We start from the raw sequence: 21,838 nt of genomic DNA on the forward strand, positions 1-21,838 counted from the left end.
ATATACTTAAAATATATATATTGAATATTATGTTGGCACAGAGGGAGAATATATGAGAGAAAAGAAAGATGTAGAGAGAGAGGTAGAGAAATTGGCAACACACTAGGGATTGGGAAGATGGGCCAGTCCCCCCCTTTGTGGAGTTATGTTATTGACAAGGAGCAAGCTCCTACATTACACATAAGCCAGTTCTTACTTGTAGATCTTGGAAACAAGATCATGGTTCCTTGCACAGTATACAACCGGCTAACACTTGCACAACTTGGAAGTTGGCACCTTTTGATCCTTCTTGAGTCTCCTTCTCTGGAGCCCCAAGAGGAACACCAAGGAAAAGGGGATTCTCTTGCAAGAAAATCTATATTGTAACATCAACAAGCTTTTATTTCATTCTTTTGATCATCAAAACAAAGAAAACAATAATTCTTCACGCAACATCATAGTAGATTTCTCCCATGGATTTGATAGAATCAACCATAATCTTCAACATCTTCATAAAATTCTTCAATAGAACAAAGAACACAAAAGAATACACCATCTTTGAATGGAAATCAATCACATAATATACATCTTCAATGTCTTCATAGTTATCTCTCTCAATCTCTCACATACAGTTACAATGTTTTGATAGAATTGGCTATCTCTGGCTCTCTCTCTCTCTCTCTCTATCAATAATACATCATATCCTCACTACAATGCTCTCATAATAACCCTAAATAATCCTTCTTAGGTCGTGGATGCACCTCCCAAGAGGTATGTCTGATATGAAGAGTCACCAGAGCCACTATAGTGTCTTTTAACAGCTCACTACTGTCACAGTTACTTAGTCTTCTCTTCAGTCTTAAGCAGGTGCTTCTTCTGCTTGTTTTAGCTCTTTTGAACTTAGATTCATCCTTTCCAAAAGCTAGAAAACTTTTCCAAAGTCACATATACATTCTATAGAACACTTATAGAAGGTCTACAGAACAGTTACAGTACAATACCAGAACAACTACAATACATTTACAGTATAGAGACAAAGCAGAGATAGAGGCTCTACAGAGGGTCTACAGAGGGTTACAGAAGGTCATCAGAACTTCATTACTCATACTCAAACCATTCCAAACTATAAAAAACTATTCAATAGGCTTTCAAAAGATCTCAATCTTCATCAATCATCGATTCATGCTTCATACAGAAGACAATCAGAACAAAACAGAAGCTATACAGAAGGTATACAGAACCAAACAGAACATATCAGAACATCACATAACCTCCTATCTCCACTGAGAATCATCATGAACTTCCAAAACATAATCAATATCATCCAAAACACTCTCAAATACTTCCATTAACAACCATACATCACTCTAAATCCATCAAAAATCAATCATTCAGTCCTCAAAAACAACAAAAATCGTCACAAATTTAGTCTTTTTCCATTCTCAACATATCCCCACACTTAGAAAGGAAGCGTCCTCACGACCTAAGGAAAAGAAGAATATAAGTTCATTAAAGAGCTCAATTTGGATCCTCCATAGGATCTTCAATAATCTTGCTAAACCACGATCCCAACTTATCACCTGTATCTGATAGAAAAATACTACTAAAGGAAAACTTCCATTATTCATTAACTCATCTGATTAATCATTTAAAAGCCATAACAAATTTATAAAGGATATAAGAGGTTCTCTTCAGCTTTTCACCGTAGGCTTTTCATCCACCATCAATCTTTTGAAAAGAGCTCTCGAACAAATTATTCTTAATCAGCACGAACTCATCACACACAATTAATACAACACACACACAAACACTAACACAACCATCTGAATGACATCTCCAAAAAGAGATATATATAATTAAGAATCATCCAAAATACATTGCAAAGGCATCAATGAAGATGATCCCTTTTGAAGGCTTGGTGGTTTTGGAAGCGATCCACGGACAAGGATTCATCTACAAATGTCTTTGGAGGATTTTGAAAGAACTGCAAGCAGCACATCCTTTCTAGCAAGACAAAGTATCTGCTAAGGAGACATAGGGCATGAAAATACAGGACATTCAATTGGTGGGAGTCAATGTTCACATTGACATTCATACAAGTTTTCGAATGGCCTTTTGATCATTATGAGAATACCTATGCATGTATGCTAGATACTAAGAAAAATGGGCTGTCAATCTCACCGAAGGATCCAGAGATTGTGAATATTGGTGAGCAAAATGAAGGTAGTTCTGGTATGCTTGACTGGCAGTTGTCCAATCCCCTGGAATTATTGGCTAGTTTATCTAAGGTCCTGTAAGAGAATCAGTCGAGCTCCATTCTCTTCTTCTGGGAATCTGCTGATCAAACCCTTCATATTCACTAACCAACTGAGGGGGTTGAGAGATAGAAGTGGCAGGAGATGGAAGTGGAATAAGTAAAAGTGGATGAAGAGATGGGTAGACAAAATCATAAAAGGAGGAATAGGTTAAAGAAGTAGCTGAAAATTTTAGGGAATCAATTAGGAAGGGTGTTAATTGATAAATAGGAAAGGTAAAAGGTACATGGATAGATGGAGAAGGGCATGGTGGAGAAGGGGAAAATACTCTATCTTCGATAAAAGAGCAATATGTAAATATTGGAATTTGAGGAAAAGATTGAGGTTGGAAAAGAAGGGGTAAGATTGCTGTTGAATTGGTTTGATAGAGGAAAAAATAGGTATCATAACGGTGAGCCATTTGTTGATAGTACAGTAGGCTAGGAACAGAGGGACCTAAGATAGATCTTCTTTGATAGGCATAAAAAAAGGTTGAATCAAATGGATTATTTTTGGAAAGCTAAGCTAAGAGATCCACCCTCAGTTGGTTAGTGCTCTGTACATAGGGAGAAGCAATGTTCTCTCGTTGATTCAGGACCACGGAATCAATCACTGAGTGCCATGAATTATCAGGGCAAGTAGCCACTTTTGAGGAGTAACTCTGGAACATGTCATCTATTCGCAACTCCAAATAGTTGACCTACAAAACAGCTTGTAAAACCACATCTCCCACATACCAGGCCATATCTACTTCATTTGGAATCAACAAGTCTCCTCGTAGATACATATATGACATCAACATGGTATCTGTCGTCACATAATCTTCAAACACCATACGGACCACTTCTGTCAGTAGCTCAGGAGACCAAGCCCCACTCCAACCATCCTCTAGAAGAGGAAAATCCATCGTTGAAAGCTTCAGGTAAAAGTCCAACTTTTGTAATTGATAGTGGACAAAGAAAGAATGGTCCGGAGGAACATATTCCTGGAAATGCTCAAAGGTAGACCATAGCAGATCCATTCTGGATTGCAATCTTTCCACTTTATCTTGGAATAGAGGACACAAGGTAGCCTGTCTTTGGAGAACTGCCAAGTCCTGCTGTGAGAGAGAAGGGATCAATGGAACATTAGGGCTTGGAGGAATAGACCGTGACTGTGCTAGTTGGTCTTGCAACTGCTTGATTTGGGAAGCTTGTGATTCCACTATGTCATTAGCAGCCTGTAAGGCGGAGAGTTTTGCATCTAAAAGAGTTTGAAATTCTTGCGCTTCTTTAGACATCCTCTCCTTCTCCTCTGAGATTTTAGTGACCTCTAATTGAGCTTCTGTTAACTGAATCTTCAAAGAAGATATCTCTTCTCGTTGGGTCTCAATCATTTTGGTTTGTTGCTCCATCTGCTTAAACAGATCTGCCAGTGTGTCTTTGGCAGAGGCTAACTCTGATGTTGCCTTATGCAACTGGTCTTTGGACTGCATCAGGTCTTCATAAAAGGAAGCATACAGCTGTTGAACACAAGCTGTCACTAACAGTTCAATTGAACTCTAGATGTCTTTACAGAGGAATGGAATGGCATCTCCCAACACTACACTGTTCAGTGAAGGGATTGATATGTCTAAGGAACCCTCTCTATGTGCTCTGAACAAGTTGTTACAGGTGAGATAAGTAGGGAGGTCACTGCCAGATGTAGCAGAAATTGTAACTGAAGGAAGAACTGAAGGAGCTTTATTTGCCACCCGCTTCAAGCATTTGCGCTAAATGACCGGTGGAGGAGGAGAATCCAAATCCTCTATATCAATTGGTTCCGACTCTTCTGAAGGTGGAGGGGGAGGTACTAGATCAGACAGAGGAGGTGGAGGCACAACCTTCTTTAAACCTAAATAGGTCAAGAAAGCAGACAGGTAGGATCCATAGGTGATATTTGTAACATTGCCCCTGGTTACTTTAACGAAATGTTAATCCATCTTTGTGAGTAGGTAAGTGCTCCAATCAATAGCTACTCCTTTTAACACCATCCTTGAAGCTGTAAAGAGCTCTTTGGACAAGTAATGGGACGGCGTTTTGGCATGCATAAACCTGCCTTGGAGGAACTGGCAGACCAACTTCCACACAGGATCAGTGATCATGGAAAAGGAAACTCCTGAAGTGTTGATCACCTTCTTGACATCCATAATTTGCTTGGCTTGTTTCTGTAACAACTTCAAAATCTCATCGTTAGAGAATAGCTGTCGAGTTATAACAAAGGGCTCGCCTTTGTAGGGAAGAGACAGAGCCTTCCCTAACCCGCAGGGTGTCAATGTCATGGAAGTACCATGAACCAATCCCAACTTCTTGCCGTATGAGGCAAGGAACTCATCACACATGGATGGATCTTCTGGAATCAAGGGGAATGAGGCAGCCACGAAAGTTGCGAGTCCTGCCTTCGTGAGAGGCCCAAAAGTGAGTAGGGAAGAGTAATCCCTACTAACCAGTGGGACATACTGGATAGGGGGAGGAGCATGAGGGGCCATTCAAATGGTAAACACACACACCACAACACAGACAATCACAAAGAATGCCTGCAAAACAACCAAAGGGCTATAAAAAAGGAATCAATCAAAAGAAGGACACACATATAGACATAGATGTAACTAACCCAGTTACCACCCCAGACAATACACAGCCTAGAAAATTTTCGGCATGACCTCTACACGGATGCGACCGAAAACTTCATGTAATGCAACAATCAGGCATCCAAATCCTCGTAGGCAAGAAAAAAAGAACTACACACCGTACCCGTAATCGTAACACATAGACAAATTAGACGACCATAAGAATGTACATCAAGACTTGACCATAACCTGGACCATCAGTGTCAACTAAAAGTCTTTTACGCGCCCATCCCACGAAGCGTGTTTATTAAAAAGGGAGAAAAAGAAGTGCAGTGAGGGGGAATTATTTTAATGAAGGGTTCATTTTAAGAAATTATTAACAATGGGTGACATTTTATTAAGTTATAAACCTTAATAAGAAAATAGCGGTTCCTTCTTAACATTTTAATTACAAATTATTAAGTTGAAACGGTGCTTTAATGCAACCCGGACTACGATTCCCAGACTGGGTCTCTAAATGCAAATTCCTTAATTAAAAATTAATAGTGATGTGGAGCACTTTTTTGCCAGCGCGTGCTTGTTCGTAACGGCTGGTTCATTTTTATTACAAATTAAGGTGCCTCTTAAGCGCACGTAGCGTGTGCAAACTGAACGGCTGGTTGATTTTAAAATTAGTAAATTGTGTGTTTAGCGCGAATGCGTGTGGAAAATGTGGGTGAATAAACAATTCATTTTAGCAATTAATTTGTGATGAAGGGAGTAGTGAAAATAAATAAAGCTCACAAAATAAATACTTGGAAGGGGTGTGTATGCAATGGCCTGAAGGCCCACGGAAGAGTCCAAAAGCAATGAATCCAGTTAAACAAAATCAAAGACCACCGACTGAACAACAAAGAAAATACCTTAGTGGGTTTGATAATTTTTAATATATTTTTTATTTTTAAATAATAATAATATTATTATTTTTGGTTTTTTAGTTTGAATTGTGTGGAGGTTATATTTTAGGTGTATTTGTTTTGGTTTTATAGTGTGGTTTGGCTAATTTATTTTATTATTTGTGTTTGTTTGTTTTATGTGTGTTTTTCGGTTTTTATTGTTTAATAAATTGTATATGGTTGTTTTTTTTTCAAAAGAAATAATAATTAAATCAAGATATATAGCACATGGATATGCGATAAAAGGAAAAAAAAATTGCAGCCATTTAGGAAATATCCACAAGTTATGTTATGAAAATAAGTACTTTATTTGTATGTTTATTCTGTTTTTTTTTCAAAGAATATTGGGGCCTTGTATGAAAATATTTTGAAGTGAGAAATTAGTGGAAAAAGGTCGGGGGGGGGGGGGGGGATGGGTGGAATTTTTTGGAAATTTTCATATTTTTTTGTATTTTTTAAACTAATGTTAAATGAATTTTATACATTTTTAAGGTAATTTCGAAGGAATTGTCAAATATTTACTTTTCGTAAAAAAAATTTGGTTGAAATTTCCACTCGACAAATTTTCCAAAAAAGTGCAAAAATCTGCGAAAATTTTTAGAAATTTTGTTGGAATTTTTCTGAGTTGAAATGTAATTTTAAATTAACTAAATCAATTAAATTATGTAAATCAGGTTAGTTTGGTAAGTAGGGTCAAATCAAGTCAACTAAGTCATGTTAGTCTGAAGAAGTCAGGTTAGGTCAAGTTAGGTTAGTCAAGGTTGATTAGGTTAGTCTGGGTTAGTCTAGGGTTGACTAAGTCAATTAGGTTAGTCTGGAGTCAGTCTAGGTTAGTTAAGTTAGTCTAGGTAAGTTTTAACTAATCTAGGGGAGACTAACTAACTAACTAACCTAGGGTTAGTTAGTGGGATGGGGACTAACCTGAGTGAGGTTAATGGACTAACTACAGTTAGGTTAGGGTGAACCTAACCCTAGTTAGGTGAAGGTAGAATCTAACCTCGGTTAGGTTAGTTTTGACCTAACCCTAGGTAGGTTAGTTTTTAACCTAACCCTAGGTAGGTGAGTTTTTAACCTAAGATAGTTAGGGTTAACTAAAGCTAGGTTAGTAATCAATCACAATTAGGTTAGTGTTAAATTAACCTTAGGTCAATGGCTAACCTGGGGTGGGTTAGAGGGTGGGAGGAGGTGGGTAGAAGGACGAGGAGGTGGAGGTGGTGGGGAGGAGGAGGAGGAGAAAAAGGTGGGAGAAGGAGGAAGGGGAGGAGCTTGCGCACGGACGACAGGTGGAGGAGGCCGCTCCGGTGGCAGACGATGGCGGTGGTGCGTGGAAGAAGCCGGTAGGGCGGGAGGAAAGAGGCCGGGGCTGCGGCGGGTGGAGGAGGTCGCCGGGAGGGGAGAGAAGGGAGCCGAGGCAGGAGGCCATTGGGGGGCATGGAGGGCTGCCGGGCAGGGCGTGTGGGTCGTCGGGCAGGGGCGCATGAGGGATGCTGGGCAGGGGGAGGAAGGCGCTGTTGGTGGAGGGGTTGCGGGAGGACATAGAAGACTCAGCAAGAGGAAGGCGCTGTTGGTGGAGGGGCGCCGGGAGGATATAGAAGACTCAGCGGCGGGTGGGAGGCGCTGTTGGTGGAGGGGCGCCGGGAGGATATAGAAGAAGAAGAAGAAGAAGAAGAAGAAGAAGGAGCAAGAGCAGGAGAGGAGGAAGGGGAGGGAAGAGGAGGAGGCGGGAGGAAACCAACCAACAAGTACGTGGGGTTGTTTTTTTTTCTTTCTTTTTGATTTTTGATTTTTTGTGTTTTCTTTTTCCTTTTGGTGTTTTTATAAAAATATGGATTTTCCTTTGGGATTTATGTGTATGTGTGTGTGTTTTTTTTTTTCCTTTTCTTCTTCATTTTTTTGTTTTTTTTTAAAAGTTAGATTTTTTTAAAAATTGTCTTTGTTTTGTTTTAAATTGTGTGTATAGTTTATGTATATATATTTTTCTTTTTTAAAAAATATTAAATAATAAAAAAAGAAAAATAAAAGAAATAAGAAAAGAACACATCCTCGGCCCATGCGCATGCGTGGGCAGGGGTAATAAAATTTGCAATGACGGGTTCAAACAGATAGGGACGGGGACACATGAGCCATAGACGCCACGGGGCGTCCCGAGGCGCGTAAAACCAAAAACAAGCGTGTTCACGCGTGAGGCGAGAAACACAATTAACGGGAAAAATAAAGAAAAGTTAATAAAATCCAAACTGTTTGTCAGAAAAAAAATCTGTAAAAAGGAAAAATGGGCCGGGAGACAAGGATAAAATGTTGGAAATATGCAACACTGGTTCCGGGACAAAATCAGGGTGTTCACATGGAAAAAACACAAAAAATAAACCCAAAAACACATACGTGCATTAATATCGAAAAATCCATGCATTGGAATGAAGTACAGAAAGAAGGAAAAGTGTGCAGAACAATGTGTCAGACAACCCTTCACGAGAAAACACAGTTTTGATTGAGATAGGGCGCGTTCACATGGGAAAAACCCAAAAAATGGGCCCGAAAATGGACTGAGAAATTAACACAGGAAAAATCGTAAGTCGGAATAGAGGATAGTAAAAAGGAAAAATGTTCAAAAAAAAGGGATTCACAGGGCTGGCACATCAAAACTCAGTTTGGGGGAAATTAGGAGGGGTTCACGTGAAAAAAACCTAAAAAATGCATTAAAAAACGCTTGAAAAAATTAATAACTAAAAATTCGACAGTCGAAAAAGGGGTAAGAGAAAAGAAAAAAATGGGGGAAAGGCTGGCAGGACACGACTGTCAAATCAAACTGGAATTCTGGTGAAAATAGGAAAGGTTCACATGGAAAAATGTGAAAAATAGGTACGAAAAAGGTCCAAAAACTCACAAAAATTAATAACGGATGAACCGTGCATCGAAATGACATGGACTAAAAAGGAAAAATGTCAAGGGGAAAGGGTAGAATAGACCTGACTCATCAGATCAGGGTTCCGAAGCAAGAAAGACACGTTCACATGGAAGACTGTCTAATTTACTGGAATTACTTAAAAAATTAATAACTTGAGAATCGTCTGTCAGAACAGGGGTTGGTAAAAGGGGAAAATAGACAATTTGAAGGGACGAACATGGCTATAAGGTTGGATTGAGTTTTCGGTAAACGTAAGATCTGTTCGTATGAAAGAAGCGCAAAACCAAGAATAAGGGCAAACGGTCAAGGAACAACCCCAAGGATATGGTGAAATAGAAAGGAGGAGTAGGGAAGGGGCCCCATTAGGGTAAAATGAAATCATGGCATAGATGCATGATCAGAACCGGGTGTATGCATGGGGGTATGCAACATGGATGCACAGGGACGCGTCCCCACACTTAAAACCTTAATAGGAAGGGTAAACCGGACAATCAAGGATCTAGTACCACACCTCAGACCAACTACAAACGTCCCCAAACTTAAGACATGACCGGTACTACGAAACATAAGGTGTAGGGTTAGAAAAACTTGGCCCATATTGCTGAGAAGGAATGTCGACTATCGAGATTATATCTGGAGGCGTCATCGGCTGTTGCAGGAGGTAACAAAGTATCTTCACAGAACACGTCCTTCGTCCTTCGTGGCAGGGACCAAGTGACAACACCTAGGGAGGCAGCTGGTTGAAAGAATCACAGGAAATTCGTCGATGGCGATGGATATTACACTCAACTCACAATCACTCAAATAGATTGAAAGAGCAGGCACTCACCCCACTACTAATATCCCTTGAGGAAATCAAGATGAAACCCATAGCTCACACCTGGTTTAGAAATCGACAAAGGAATGATGTAGAGGGAGTATGCCAGAGTGTACAATTGATGGTGCATCAGTGCGTCTGACCCGTCTGGCATAGGTGTAAGGAGAAAGGCTAGGGAGCCTTATAGTGCAGTTGTACAGAATGATGTGTCTTGTGCTTATGGCAGAAACCCAGCCCGTGGGTGCATAGGGAAACGAGAACATACCTTACTCCAAAGGTCGTAACATCTCTCAATCCTCACCTCTCGGTAATTGATTGAAGAAACACTAGTCACACTCAGCCTACCCTCTGTCTCACGCTCTGTTGAAAGATACAGAGGGCAGCCCGTTCCTGAAACCTGTTGATGTAATTCTCATGGTCACTTGTGCAGAGATTGTATGCCTTGTGTGCATTTGATGGTGCAATTGTGCATCCCGCCCTCTGCCGGCATACAGTGCAAGAAGGAAGGCCAGGGAGCCTTATAATGCAGTGCACAGAAACAGATCGTGCTTTGTGCATTGAGAGGCCCATCCCATGTGTGCAACACTCCATTCATACATCTCACCTCTCATTTGATAAGACTAGTCACTCACCCCACCCTCTATCTCATTCTCTGTTAGATATAGAGGGCAGCCCATACTCACATCCCCATCCTGTTAGGATGAAAGCTTACATCACTCAAGGGCTTGGTGATGAAGATCATGTCAGCTGTTGGTGTCATTAGGATCTTGAGGGCAAGGCATACCCAGAGAGGTAGCCTAGAAATCTCGTACTTCAATGATTGGTAAGAAGAGTCGCCTGTTAAGAAGGGCAGACGGATTGATATTGCAAAGATAGTGCACCAAGGGAGGTGTCTTCAAATTACTTGTTGAAGAGGTTCTACTGGTGAGTTAGCTCTCCTGAACTGCGGGGTGTTATCACCTTTTCCACAGTCAGCTTCTCGCCCAAGGGTGTTTTCACATTTTATTGGAACGAGGCATGTTATGAAAGGGAATTTCTTCATTTTCTCCCATAATAGTTTTGTTGTTATTCTTTTTTTTTTCTTTTGCTTTTTTTTTCTCTTTTTTTTCTTTTGTTTTCTTTTTTTTCTTTTTTTTCTTTGTGTTTTTTTTTCTTAAAAAATAGAATGGTAGAAATACCATATATCAGGACTAATCTCGCTATCGTTGTTGGATCAGACGAGAAGAGAACAATGTTGGGTTGAGATATTTCTGTGAAGGGGTAGCAAAACGAGACCGCCTCATGAGGAGAATCACAATGGCTATCAGAAGCACGACAAGAAGGACAGTGCGACGCCCAAAAGGAAAGGGGTAGGTTGATTGTGATTGTCAAGATCCTCAGGGAGGGAAATACTTTTTCAGGCGATAGCCATTGATGAGGAAAGGATCATTAGAGGCATCAATGGTCTGCACCTGAAGAGAGCCATTAGGATTGACAACAAGTACCTTGTACGGGCCCATCCACCATTGTTGGAGCTTGCATGGAAACTTGCCAAATCTTGAAGCATAGGCTAGGACAAGATCACCTTCTTTGAACTCCTTGTGCCTGATGAAACTATCATGATAGGCCTTGCGTCACGCTTGAGTGGTTTCCATGCATTGTAGGGCCATCCGCCGTATCTCATCCAAGCATTCTAAGTGCAGGAGACGACGTTGCAATGACTCACGATCTCCCAAGCATTCTTTAACTGCCACTCACAAAGAGGGCAATTCCAGCTCAATAGGGAAGACAGCTTCTGTACCATACACTAGCTGAAAAGGGGTCTGTCCCCTGTAGCTGCCTTATGGGAGGTTCTGTATGCCCAGAGAGCCTCTGTAAGTCGATCGTCCCAGTCGTGACGATGTGTGGCAATCGTTCTTGTCAGAATCGAGCAAAGGATGCGATTGGTGACTTCAACTTGGCCGTTGGCTCTGGGGTAATAGGGAGTGGACTTACGATGGTGGATCTTATACAGTTCAGTCAGCTCCTCCATGATTTTGTTAAGGAAATGAGTACCTCTATCACTTACTAGCTCAAGGGGATTGCCAAAACGGGTGATGATATTCTCGTACATGAACAGGGCGACACTATTACTATCGTCCCGCTTCAAAGCTTTAGCTTCACACCACTTTGTGACATAATCTGTACATACTAAGATGTATCTATTCTGCTTTCATCTGGTGGGTGGATCAATGGGACCCACCAAATCAATCCCCCACTTCTCAAATGGCTTTAGGGGAAGAATGGGTTGCAATGGCATGGCACTTGTTTTGGTGGGTTTTCCCATTCGCTGACAAACATCACATCTTTTACAGTAATCATATGCATCCTTATGGAGGGTTGGCCACTAGTATCCTGCTAAGAGATCCTTCTTGGCTGTCACTTCTCCTGCGAAGTGTCCACCACATGGTTCGTCATAGCATGCTTTCAATACTATGCCAATTTCATTTCCTGCAACACATCTTCGTAGCACTTCATCTTTGCCTTTCTTATACAGGGCTTCGCCTAGCAAGGTGTAGGGGGCTAATTCTAACAGAAGCTTCTTCTTTTCACGGCTTTAGATACCAGGAGGATATTGTTGAGTTGCTAGGAGATTGGCTATGTCTACATACCAGGGAGTAACTGTTTCAACTAGAAACAAGGAAGCGTCAGGAAGGTCTGGATCATCCTGTTCCTCTTCTTCTGTTTGAGGGATCTGTGACAGATGATCGGCTAGGACATGGGAACGACCATGCTTAGTGACTACTTCAAAGTCGAACTCCTGGAATATGAGTAACCATCTCATCAGTCATTCTTTAACATCTGCTTTGTTCATTAGGAAGGATAGGGCTTCATGATCCACGTAGAACTTGAAATGCATTGACAATAGATAGTGTCGAAACTTCTCCAGTGCAAACACCATTGCCAAGCACTCAAGCTCTGTCACTGTATAGTTCTGTTCCCTATCAGTGACCTTTTGGCTTGCATAATATATCGGTTGATCTAATTTAGAGGGGTCCTTTTGACATAGGACAGCACCTAGCCCTTCAACTGATGCATCTATGTGCTTGGACTAGGCATTGTTTTAGGGTATTAAAGGATTCTTCACAGTCATCCGTCCAAAGGAAATCAGCTTCTTTTCTTAGGAGCTTGTGCAGAGGGGCTGCCTTAGTTGCAAAATGTGCAATAAATCTTCTGTAATAGCCCACATGGCCAAGAAATCCTCTTAATTGCTTGAGGTTTGTTGGTGCTGTTAAGGTGGAAATCTTCTCGATCTTCACCGGGTCTATTGCAATCCCTTGTGCAGAGACAATATGGCCTAAAAGAACTCCTGAGGAAACGCCAAAGACACATTTGTCAGGGTTGAGAGAAATCCCATACTCTCGGCATCTATCAAAACATTGCTCTAGGTGTCCCCAATGCTCATGGATCAAACTATAGACACAAAAGTCATCAAGATACACCTCAATGAAATCATGAAGATGATTCTGGAAGGTAGCCATCATTACTCGTTGGAAGGTGGGAGGAGCATTACAGAGTCCTCTTCTACAAATTGAACTTGGTTATATCCACTGAATCCATCCAAGAGGGAATAAAGCTCATGGCCTGCCATTGTGTCCAACAGTTGGTCCGTAAAAGGAATAGGGAAATGATCTTTCTTCATCTTTGAATTGAGCTTTTGAAAGTCGACACATATTCGAAGTTTCCCGTTCTTCTTGGGTACTATCACAATGGGCGAAACCCATTCATTGTTAGCCACGGGATAAATGAACTCTGCTTTAAGAAGTTTCAATAATTTGGCCTTTACCAAAGTAGAGTAATTAGGATTCATACGCCTTTGTCTTTGCCTTACAGGTTTGGCATCAGGCTCTAGATCAATGTGATGTTGGCATACTGTGGGATCAATCCCCTTTAGGTGTTTGTAGGACCAAGCAAACACGTCTAAGTTCTCTTTGAGTAGGTCTCGCAGGACCACTAGTTCTTCTTTTGGAAGATTGAGACCCACTTTCAGGTGATGTTCGATACCTTTCGTATCCAGGAATATTACTTGTCTTTCACCTTCCACTTCGCGGATAAATGTCCCAAGAATTGCTTCTGGGTAGAGGTCTGACTCGTTCAAGAGAGTAGTATCCTCGTCTGATGTCCCACTATAACCGGTGTCCTCCTTCTGAATAGATGACTCCTTTGTCTGTTTAGGTTGCTAGAAGGGTATCAGAGCTTTGTTTGCTTCGGTGTGAGTGGTAATTTCTTCTGGACTTAGGGATTCATCTTCAGAAGATGCATCCAGGAATGTCACGTAGCACGAACCTGCTAGAGGTTGACGGCTCTAGCTTCTGTTGGCAAGGGACATCCTCATCATCTTTTCTCTGGACTGAACAGTCAGGGCCACAGGAACCATTGGTGAACTTAATTTTTATGCTTTTAATCCATTGCTTATACAGATTCTGCATACTTTATGGTCCATTGATAAACCCAAACGGAACCATGGTCATTCCATCCAGTATCCTGAGATATTCGGCCTCTAAGGTCTCTGTAAGGACATCAACAAGATCGTCCACTATCAGAGGGAATTCTTCATCTACACTTTCATAACCTGCTTCATTTTCTTCCTCATCATTTTTATCCTCTTTCTCTGGAGTCTCTGCCTCTGTTTCTGTAGAGGCTCTGTAGTAGGAAAAGAACAGATCTCCTGCCTCTGCATCTACTTCTACTTCTGCTACAGCTTCTGACTCTGCTTCTGGCTCTGGCTCTGGCTCTATATCTGTTACTATCTCTATACCTGTCTTTGTATCCGCTCTGCCTCTGCTCTGTAGCCGCTTTGTATCTGCTCTGCCTTTGTACTGTCTCTGCTTTATAACTGTACTGTCTCTGCTCTGTAACTGTACTGTCTCTATACTGTCTCTGCTCTATCTCTGCAACTGTCATGTAACAGGGAGAACAGTACATCCATGCTTCTATTTCACTGTCAGAGATGATTTCAGAAGTTAATTCTAATTGAGGCAGGAGGTATTCTCCCATGGACAAGGATTTTGCTTCCCTTGGCAGTTGGCTTACAGTGCCCACTGTTAGGGACTATGCTTCTGTTTTCTTAAGAAAGATCTGCTTAACAGTCTCTTCATCTCTTGATGTACCATCTGTTACCTCATTAGAGGAGTCAGTTATAACTTCAATGGATGTGGATCCATTGCCTTTTTGCGATCCACATAGCTTTAATACCACTTTATTGGGTCCTTTGCCTAGGGTTAGGGTTCCTTTGAACCAGTCCGTCCTGGCTCTTGCTTCAAAAAGCCAAGGTCTTCCCAACAACAGAGGGTATAAAGTCCCATAAAAACTTGGTTTGACTACCAGATATATCAGCCAATAGTCTCTTCCTGCAAGGGTTGTTTTTACGCATGGGAGATGCCCAACGGTTTGACTCTACTTTGGTCTGCCAATCTGATAAGCCACTATGTAGGTTGAATTCCTTGCAACCCTAAGTCCTTCATTGTGACATCCGTCATTATGTTTATTGATGAGCCTCCATCAATCAATGCATCTGAAATAAAGCACCATTCTATCCATACACTAATCTCTGGGGTTCCAGGATCTAGGAAGACATTAGCCACATTGACTTCCTTTACAGGCTCTGGGGCCTTATTGGTCTTGGTCGCTGTTAAAGGAGCGATCCTTAGTCCACGTCTTCTTGTCAAGATGCATTTGAATTTCTTTCAGAAGCTAGGAGACATCATCAGTAACTATCGGAATGTTAGGTTTGGTTTAAACGTGTCTAGGTCTTTGACCAAGCCCGGGGGGTCCACCTTATAGGCCCGTAGGTGTAGCACGTGCACTCAACAGGAGGGGGTTTAATATCAGTTTCACCTACAGATTTAAAATGAAAGAAGGGGGTTAAATATTGTATCGCTTTTCCTTTTTCTTTATCTTGCTTTAGGTGTCTCAACCAGGTTCTTTAGATCGAAGCGTCATTGTAGTAATAAATCGGACTTAAAACCGCTTACAGGATCCATTGGGACATTATTAAAAACAGTTTTATTTTTGAAAATCCAAATATTCCAGAGATAATGACTCCAAGGGAACCAACTTTTTGATCCGGTAAATAAATATAAATGAAATAACTATAAATATAAATATAAATATAAATATAAATAAATCTAAATATCAATGAAGTTTTGGGCAGGGCTGTGGGCGGCGGGCCGCCGACTAGGGCCCTTTTTCAAAGGGACTGGGACTGAGACAGCAGACAATTCTGCTTATTCTTCTTTTGCGGCTTCTCCTGTTGGTGCAGGTGCAATGGAGACAGGCTATGGAGGCGGACACCCTTACTCTGCGCCCGTGGGGCAGTTCCCCATCCCATCGCTACAGCAATTTCCTGGGCAGGCAGCCGCTCCTCTCATCTACCCCCCTGCGCCCCCGCCTCCCCCCCTGCAGTACCCTGGATCCTACCCCTCCATACCCTACCCTCACTTTGCACCCCCAGCTGTGCCCCTCCAGCCTGTTCCCCAGGCCTTCTTCAACCCCTGGGAGCCCCCGCCCCCCATCATGCCCCCTCCCATCGACCCTGAGCTCCACAAGCGCATAGACAAGCTCGTCGAGTATGCGGCCAAGAATGGCCCCGAGTTTGAGAAAATGCTCAAGGAGAAGCAGAAGGAGAACCCTGCCTACGCTTTCTTGTTTGGCGCCGAGGGCTATGGCTACTACAGGTACAAGCTTTGGATCACGGTCAATCCTCCTTTAGGTGGTTTCATGGGCCCCGTGGCGGCACCCCTGCCGCATTTGAACCCGGCATTATCGCCTTTGAATCCTGCACTGGCACCTCTGAGCCATTCTGTGAGTCCGTCTCTCAATCCGGCTTTTAATGCATCCCTCACTCCACCTCTTCACAGTGGCCCAAGTCCTCCAGTTTTGTCTCACTACTACGATTAGCAGCAACAGCCACATCATCAACTGCCACAGTCGCAGCCATACTTTGAACCTACTTACCAGGAATCTGGGTTCAAGGGGCTTTCGGGCCCTCTTCCTACAGATGTTGCAGTTGAATTACAGGGAGTCTTAGAGAACCTAACTGGCACCAAGGAGTCTATCAAGGGGGCTAAGAATTGGTTCATGCAAAGGTCCCCATTTGCTCCTGCGTTGGCTGAGGCCCTGCGTGAGCGAGTGCTTGCTTTAGATGATGATGTACGACAATTGCATATTATCTACTTGGCAAATGACATTCTATTCGACAGGTAAAAACTACCATATTTTCTTGCTTAATGATGTAGGAGTCATTTAAATTATCTGTTAATGATAGATGGTGATGAATTGTACTGCTATTTCTATTTTCTCACCATTGGGATAACCAGCGTAAGCATCCTTTAGTGTACACAAATTAATTTAGTAATTCATTCAGCTCTAGGATACGTGATTACCCCTTGAGATTTTGAAGATCATTGTCAAATGGTCCACGTTAGATATCCATGGACTTTGGTGATGCTCAACCAATTGATTTTGTTCATAGATGAGGTTTTGAGCATTTAGCAAATGGCATGTCCACATACCTCAACACAGAATGTCTTTGATTGGCTAAGGTTTCGGAACATTTAATGGCCTTGGGATTTGTATTTCTGTAGGAAACTGTAAACGCCCCGAACAACGTAGTATGCTTAACAATTATGATATTCGCTTGTTTTTGAGATTTAATATAAAAGAGAATGAACACTTAAAGCTGAAAATGAAAATTGCTCACAAAATTACAGCCATGAAAATGTAAAAGTAATGGAGACAAAATTGAGGGTTGAAGATGGGCAACCCCCCCCCGAAGGAATGTATTTCTGCTCAACCCAAGTCCCTTAGAGAAGAGCTCAGCTACAATCAACCTGAGAGTGAGAAGAAGTAATTCTCACTCTCACAAGATCATGCAAAGATGTACAAACACACATGCATTATCTATTATGCAATGATAAGAACTGATTTCTTTACAATATGAGAGAAGAAAAAGGGAAATTCAGCCTTTCTCCATCGTTGATCACCAGTGAAGAGTTCTGACGAAGATGTCCCAGGAACTCCTACAAGAATTTCTGATGAAGAGGCTCATGCATCTGCAAGGAGCGTCATGGACACCAGCGATGGGGAATGCATTCCTGTGGAAGCCCCAGTTGCAGATGCTTCCTTATCTTCTTACAAGGAGGAGGAGAAAGGGAAAGCACAGACTCTAGAGCTGTCAGATGTTGATGTAACTCATAAGTCAGATGGTGGCTTCTTTGCTGTATGCGAAGATGCCAAGGCTACTGAACTTTTGAAGGATGATAAATTGCCACACGTTGAGAGGGGTTGTCACATTGTTTCATTTCCCATGGAATTGGGCACTAATGAACGTCACGATAGTAAGTTTGCATCTGAGCCAGACTCTGTACCTCACACACCTTGGGATGAAGCAGCTGGAAAGGGAGTGCCAAGTGCTACTTTGTCTCAACTTCTCTCTGAGAGTACTGGCCAGGTGGTGCATATTGCATCCTCAGCAAGTGGTTCTGCATCATTTCGTGCTAATCTAGCAAGTGGAGAGCAATATGCGCCCAGAGTCTCTCCTATGAAAGCTGCGTACATGGCTAGCTCAAGTTTGAAGCGTCTAGGCGCTATCATTCCTGACTACTTCAGTCCCTCTGCTGCTACCCTTGTGGAGTCCCCAGTTGGAAGTCTTGCTTCTCGGGATTCTTCTGGAGTTCAGTATTCTTCTGATACGGATCTCACTCACTCACAAAAGAAGTTGGGCTCCTCTCAAAAGTCTATAGTAGTGATCGTTCCACCCAAAGAACCTGCAAGAGGTTTCAAGCGCTTGCTGAAGTTCGGTCGAAAAAGTCGCGAAACACCAGATATCATTGTGAGGGATGGTGTATCTGCATCTGCCCCTTCAGAAGGTGACGACGAACTCGAAGAGGTCAACAAGGAAGCAAATAAGCACTCCTCTAATATAATACTCCAAAAACTGAAGCTTCAAGAGAGGCTTATAAAAGATTATGGTAGTGGTAGTCATGCCAGTAACACAGACACAGGACCAGGTAAGCTCTATTGTTCACTTTACTGTTTGTATTATGTATTTCTTTGGTATAAAAGTTTCACAAGAATAAGTGGAGCCTAAGTGAAGGAGGTCAGTGGCAGTTATATTTTAGATTCCATCTTATCTTTTTCATTTTTTTTAAATGCAGACCTATCTGTACAAAGCTCCATTGTTCCATCTAATTTTAAGCTTCAATATGATCATGCTCATGGGAGTACAAAGCTCAAAGGTAGCTTCTTCTGTTGATTTGCATTGATAGCTTTCCACTAGACGAAAGTTGTGTAGCTGAACATATTTCTTTTTATACCTGTTACAGCACCATGATCATTCTTTTCTTTGTCGACTTTTCGTTGCTGTAAACTTGGGCTGATTCATGATGAACATAGACTTGATATTTTTTACACTGTTGAGCAGGAGCAATCTTCTCAATGTATTAGACTTTCTGAAGCGGCCAAATTCTACTCAACTGGTATCAGGCACAAGAGACCGTGTAAATTTGCATGACAAGTTCAAGAGCTTGTATGTCCAGATGTTTCCTGGTTCTATTGAAGAACTGGAGAGTAAAGCTGCAGCAAAAACTAAGCAAAGAAATGCTGGCTCATTTTGGGACACAGTGATGGATGCCAAAGTTGGCAGCTTCAAATTTGGTTTCTGAAATGCAGTTTTTTAGTGACCGCTATGTTTAGGCAGGTAATACTCTCTACAATCTTCCTGGTGCATGGTGAGAAAACTAACATATTTGCCTTGAGTTGTATCATGTGATACCTTATTAGGTTTGTTGGCATGCAAAGTCAACTTTGTACCGATTATCCCATTTGCCTGCTGGTGGCATAAAAAAGTTCTCTTTGGTGCTCAAATCATATGCAAGGAAATATATTGAAGTCAAAAATTTATATTTAGCAGCCTCATTGTCTTCATGTCTTTGCCATGTAGTAGCGTATTATTTTTGTAGCTTCATACCCTAAATGTTGAGGGTGGTTGAGATGTGACCAAAATGTCAGTGTTGATACACTCGTCATTTTCTTAATGTTGGCCTCTACTTTGTGTCTCATAAGAACAGGAAGAACTTTTTGCAATCTGAGTAGGGACTCCTGCTTTTTCGAGCTCTTGGCATCAAGGGTTGAACTATGGAGTGATCTCACAAGGACACACTTGCCTCTCTTCTCTATATGGAATGCTGCGCTTTCTTTATTATTATTTTTTTACTCCATGGCATGCCCAATATTGGCAAAGGGCTGATGTGTTTCACCGCACTACGTTTTACAAGATGGACAGTTGCTTCTTATTGCTGTATTGGCCCTAATAGTATGGATTTCAACCTGCATAGGTGTTTTTCTTTGTCCTAATGAAGGTTCTCAGTCAAGGTTGGAAAGCCACTCTCTAGTTGCAGTATCAAATACATTTGACAAAGATCTGCAATCAGACGAGCCAGTTTTTTAGATTACTTTTGAACCGAGTGCTTTCAAGTGCCACATACGATGTTAAGGAAACTTTTCACATAAAATGTCTTCTCCATCCAGTGCCTCAAGTGAATGGGCCTGGACGATTCAGCAAAAGCCTCGACACATGTCCCATGGACAAGAATGGTCTTTCTCTGAATACCTAGCTAAGTGTCGTTGGAGGGTCCTTCGCTAGAAAATGTCTCTATGGGTTGCATTTAAAGGCTGTGTTAGCTTGGAACTAAGTGCTAGAAGTGGGCCTGAATGATTATTGCAGCTCTGACAATGTCTATCTTAGTACCCAAATGTGCTAGATTGTCACACCTAGCATAGTTCTGTTTTAAGAATTTATCAAAGCAAGGTCTTAGTGCCCAAGTGTGCCAGATTGTCACCTAGAATACGTCTATTTTAAGACTTTATTAAAGCAAAGTCTAGACTCATGCAAGCCCTATGCAGTCTGGCATTATGAAGTTGTGTAGCAGAAATGTTGAGAGTAGACCTGTTTTTCTGTTACTAGGCTATCAAAATTTTTTTTGGTGTCTTCCATCTTTCTACTAATGGACAGTTTTGTGGATAGAAACATTTGTGTAGCCGAATAGCATAATATTTAATTGTGGAAGGAGTGGTTGCACACATGGTCATAAGCCATAGTTGCCATGGTTTGAAAGCCTATGAGCCATGCGAATATGTGCGAAATAGAGTCATAAAATGATACTCTTACAAGGTTATCACACCAAATCAATATGGTGAAGCATGCAATACTGTCATTCTTTATTTATCTCTTCAAGTAAGCCTATTTGTGACTTTTGAGGGGTGTACCTATGGTTGAAGCTTGGCTCACCCAATGGTTCATGAAAGATTGGGTGGTTCAAGCAGTTAGGGTGTTCTTTTGTAATCCTCTCAAAGTCATGCCAATTTTGTCTTTTATGGATTGGAGAATATACTAGAAATAAAAAGATCAGATGGGTCTGGCAAACCTATTCTCAAGGAAATATTCTCTCCTTAAGTGCAGCTACTATTGTCCATCTATTCTTTGTCCCATTCTATTAGATGGGATGGCTATAATATACCTCTGCATGTGGTTCCAATTTTGACAACTACGCTATTTTCTTTTTGTTTTCAGTTGTTTCCCACTTCAAAAGGGCATATGGTAGTGGTGGATCCTCATAGACATCTCTCAATTTTGTAGGTCTTACAAAGGCTGGTGCAATTGAGGCTATTAATACTTTTTTAACCCTTTATTCTTCCCAACTCCACCATCTAGTTGTATTTTGATACTCGTCGTTGATTCTTCAAGCAAGAGTTCAATTGCATATCTAACACGTGTATTTTTTTGCATATTCATTGGGCATTTTGCTTTCTCAATCTAGAAACTCATTGAACACTTCTCTTCATAGTTAGGGACTTCTCTTCATCGGGTCTGGCAATCCACTCTTGCGTAGTACCAAAGATCTTGTAATGTAAATTATACAGGGAGGGGGGGGGAGAAATGCATAAGCTTAAAATTTTAAAATTACAGGAGGGTTATTATAATATACCACAAAGATAACAGGAGGTATATATTAAATAGGGCAAAAAAGGTTACAGAGGGGTTTTAAAATATGCCTTTGCACGCACGTGATATCCATGATTTTGTAAGGTGGACCCCCCGGGTGACCAAGTCATAATCTTTGATAGGGTCCACAGGCTTCTCTAGCCTGCTGGGGAATGGAGCTACACCCATTTTCATCTTTCCTTTTTCTTCTAATAATTGATGCATCGGCACTTCTTCTTTTTCTGGAAGTGCTTCTGTATCTTCTATCTCCTGGGCCTCTGGTCCTGTCTCTGTATCCCTCTGTGGCACTGTAGTGCTCT

The 21,838-nt window shown here is 41.5% G+C and overlaps 1 protein-coding gene across 1 annotated transcript; it reads left to right on the forward strand.

The window, feature by feature from the left end:
- The first annotated feature begins 15,673 nt into the window (after positions 1-15,673).
- Positions 15,674-16,741, forward strand: LOC148040330 (SUPPRESSOR-OF-WHITE-APRICOT/SURP RNA-binding domain containing protein 1-like). The gene is made up of 2 exons (XM_087663757.1): positions 15,674-16,426; positions 16,460-16,741. Exons 1-2 carry the CDS (start codon positions 15,674-15,676, stop codon positions 16,739-16,741), a joined length of 1,035 nt encoding a protein of 344 aa, XP_087519883.1.
- The last annotated feature ends 5,097 nt before the right edge of the window (positions 16,742-21,838 follow it).

This window comes from Lygodium microphyllum, chromosome 2 (assembly GCF_053477565.2).
Source record: "Lygodium microphyllum isolate KBCC chromosome 2, Lygodium_microphyllum_v1.1.10, whole genome shotgun sequence".
NCBI lineage: Eukaryota > Viridiplantae > Streptophyta > Polypodiopsida > Schizaeales > Lygodiaceae > Lygodium > Lygodium microphyllum.

Bases quoted from the DNA above. Each gene is read 5' to 3' on its own strand.
- LOC148040330 (XM_087663757.1), top strand. From the start codon at position 15,674: ATGAAGTTTTGGGCAGGGCTGTGGGCGGCGGGCCGCCGACTAGGGCCC. The intron at 16,427-16,459 runs TACGATTAGCAG...CATCATCAACTG, and splicing joins CTCCAGTTTTGTCTCACTAC to CCACAGTCGCAGCCATACTT.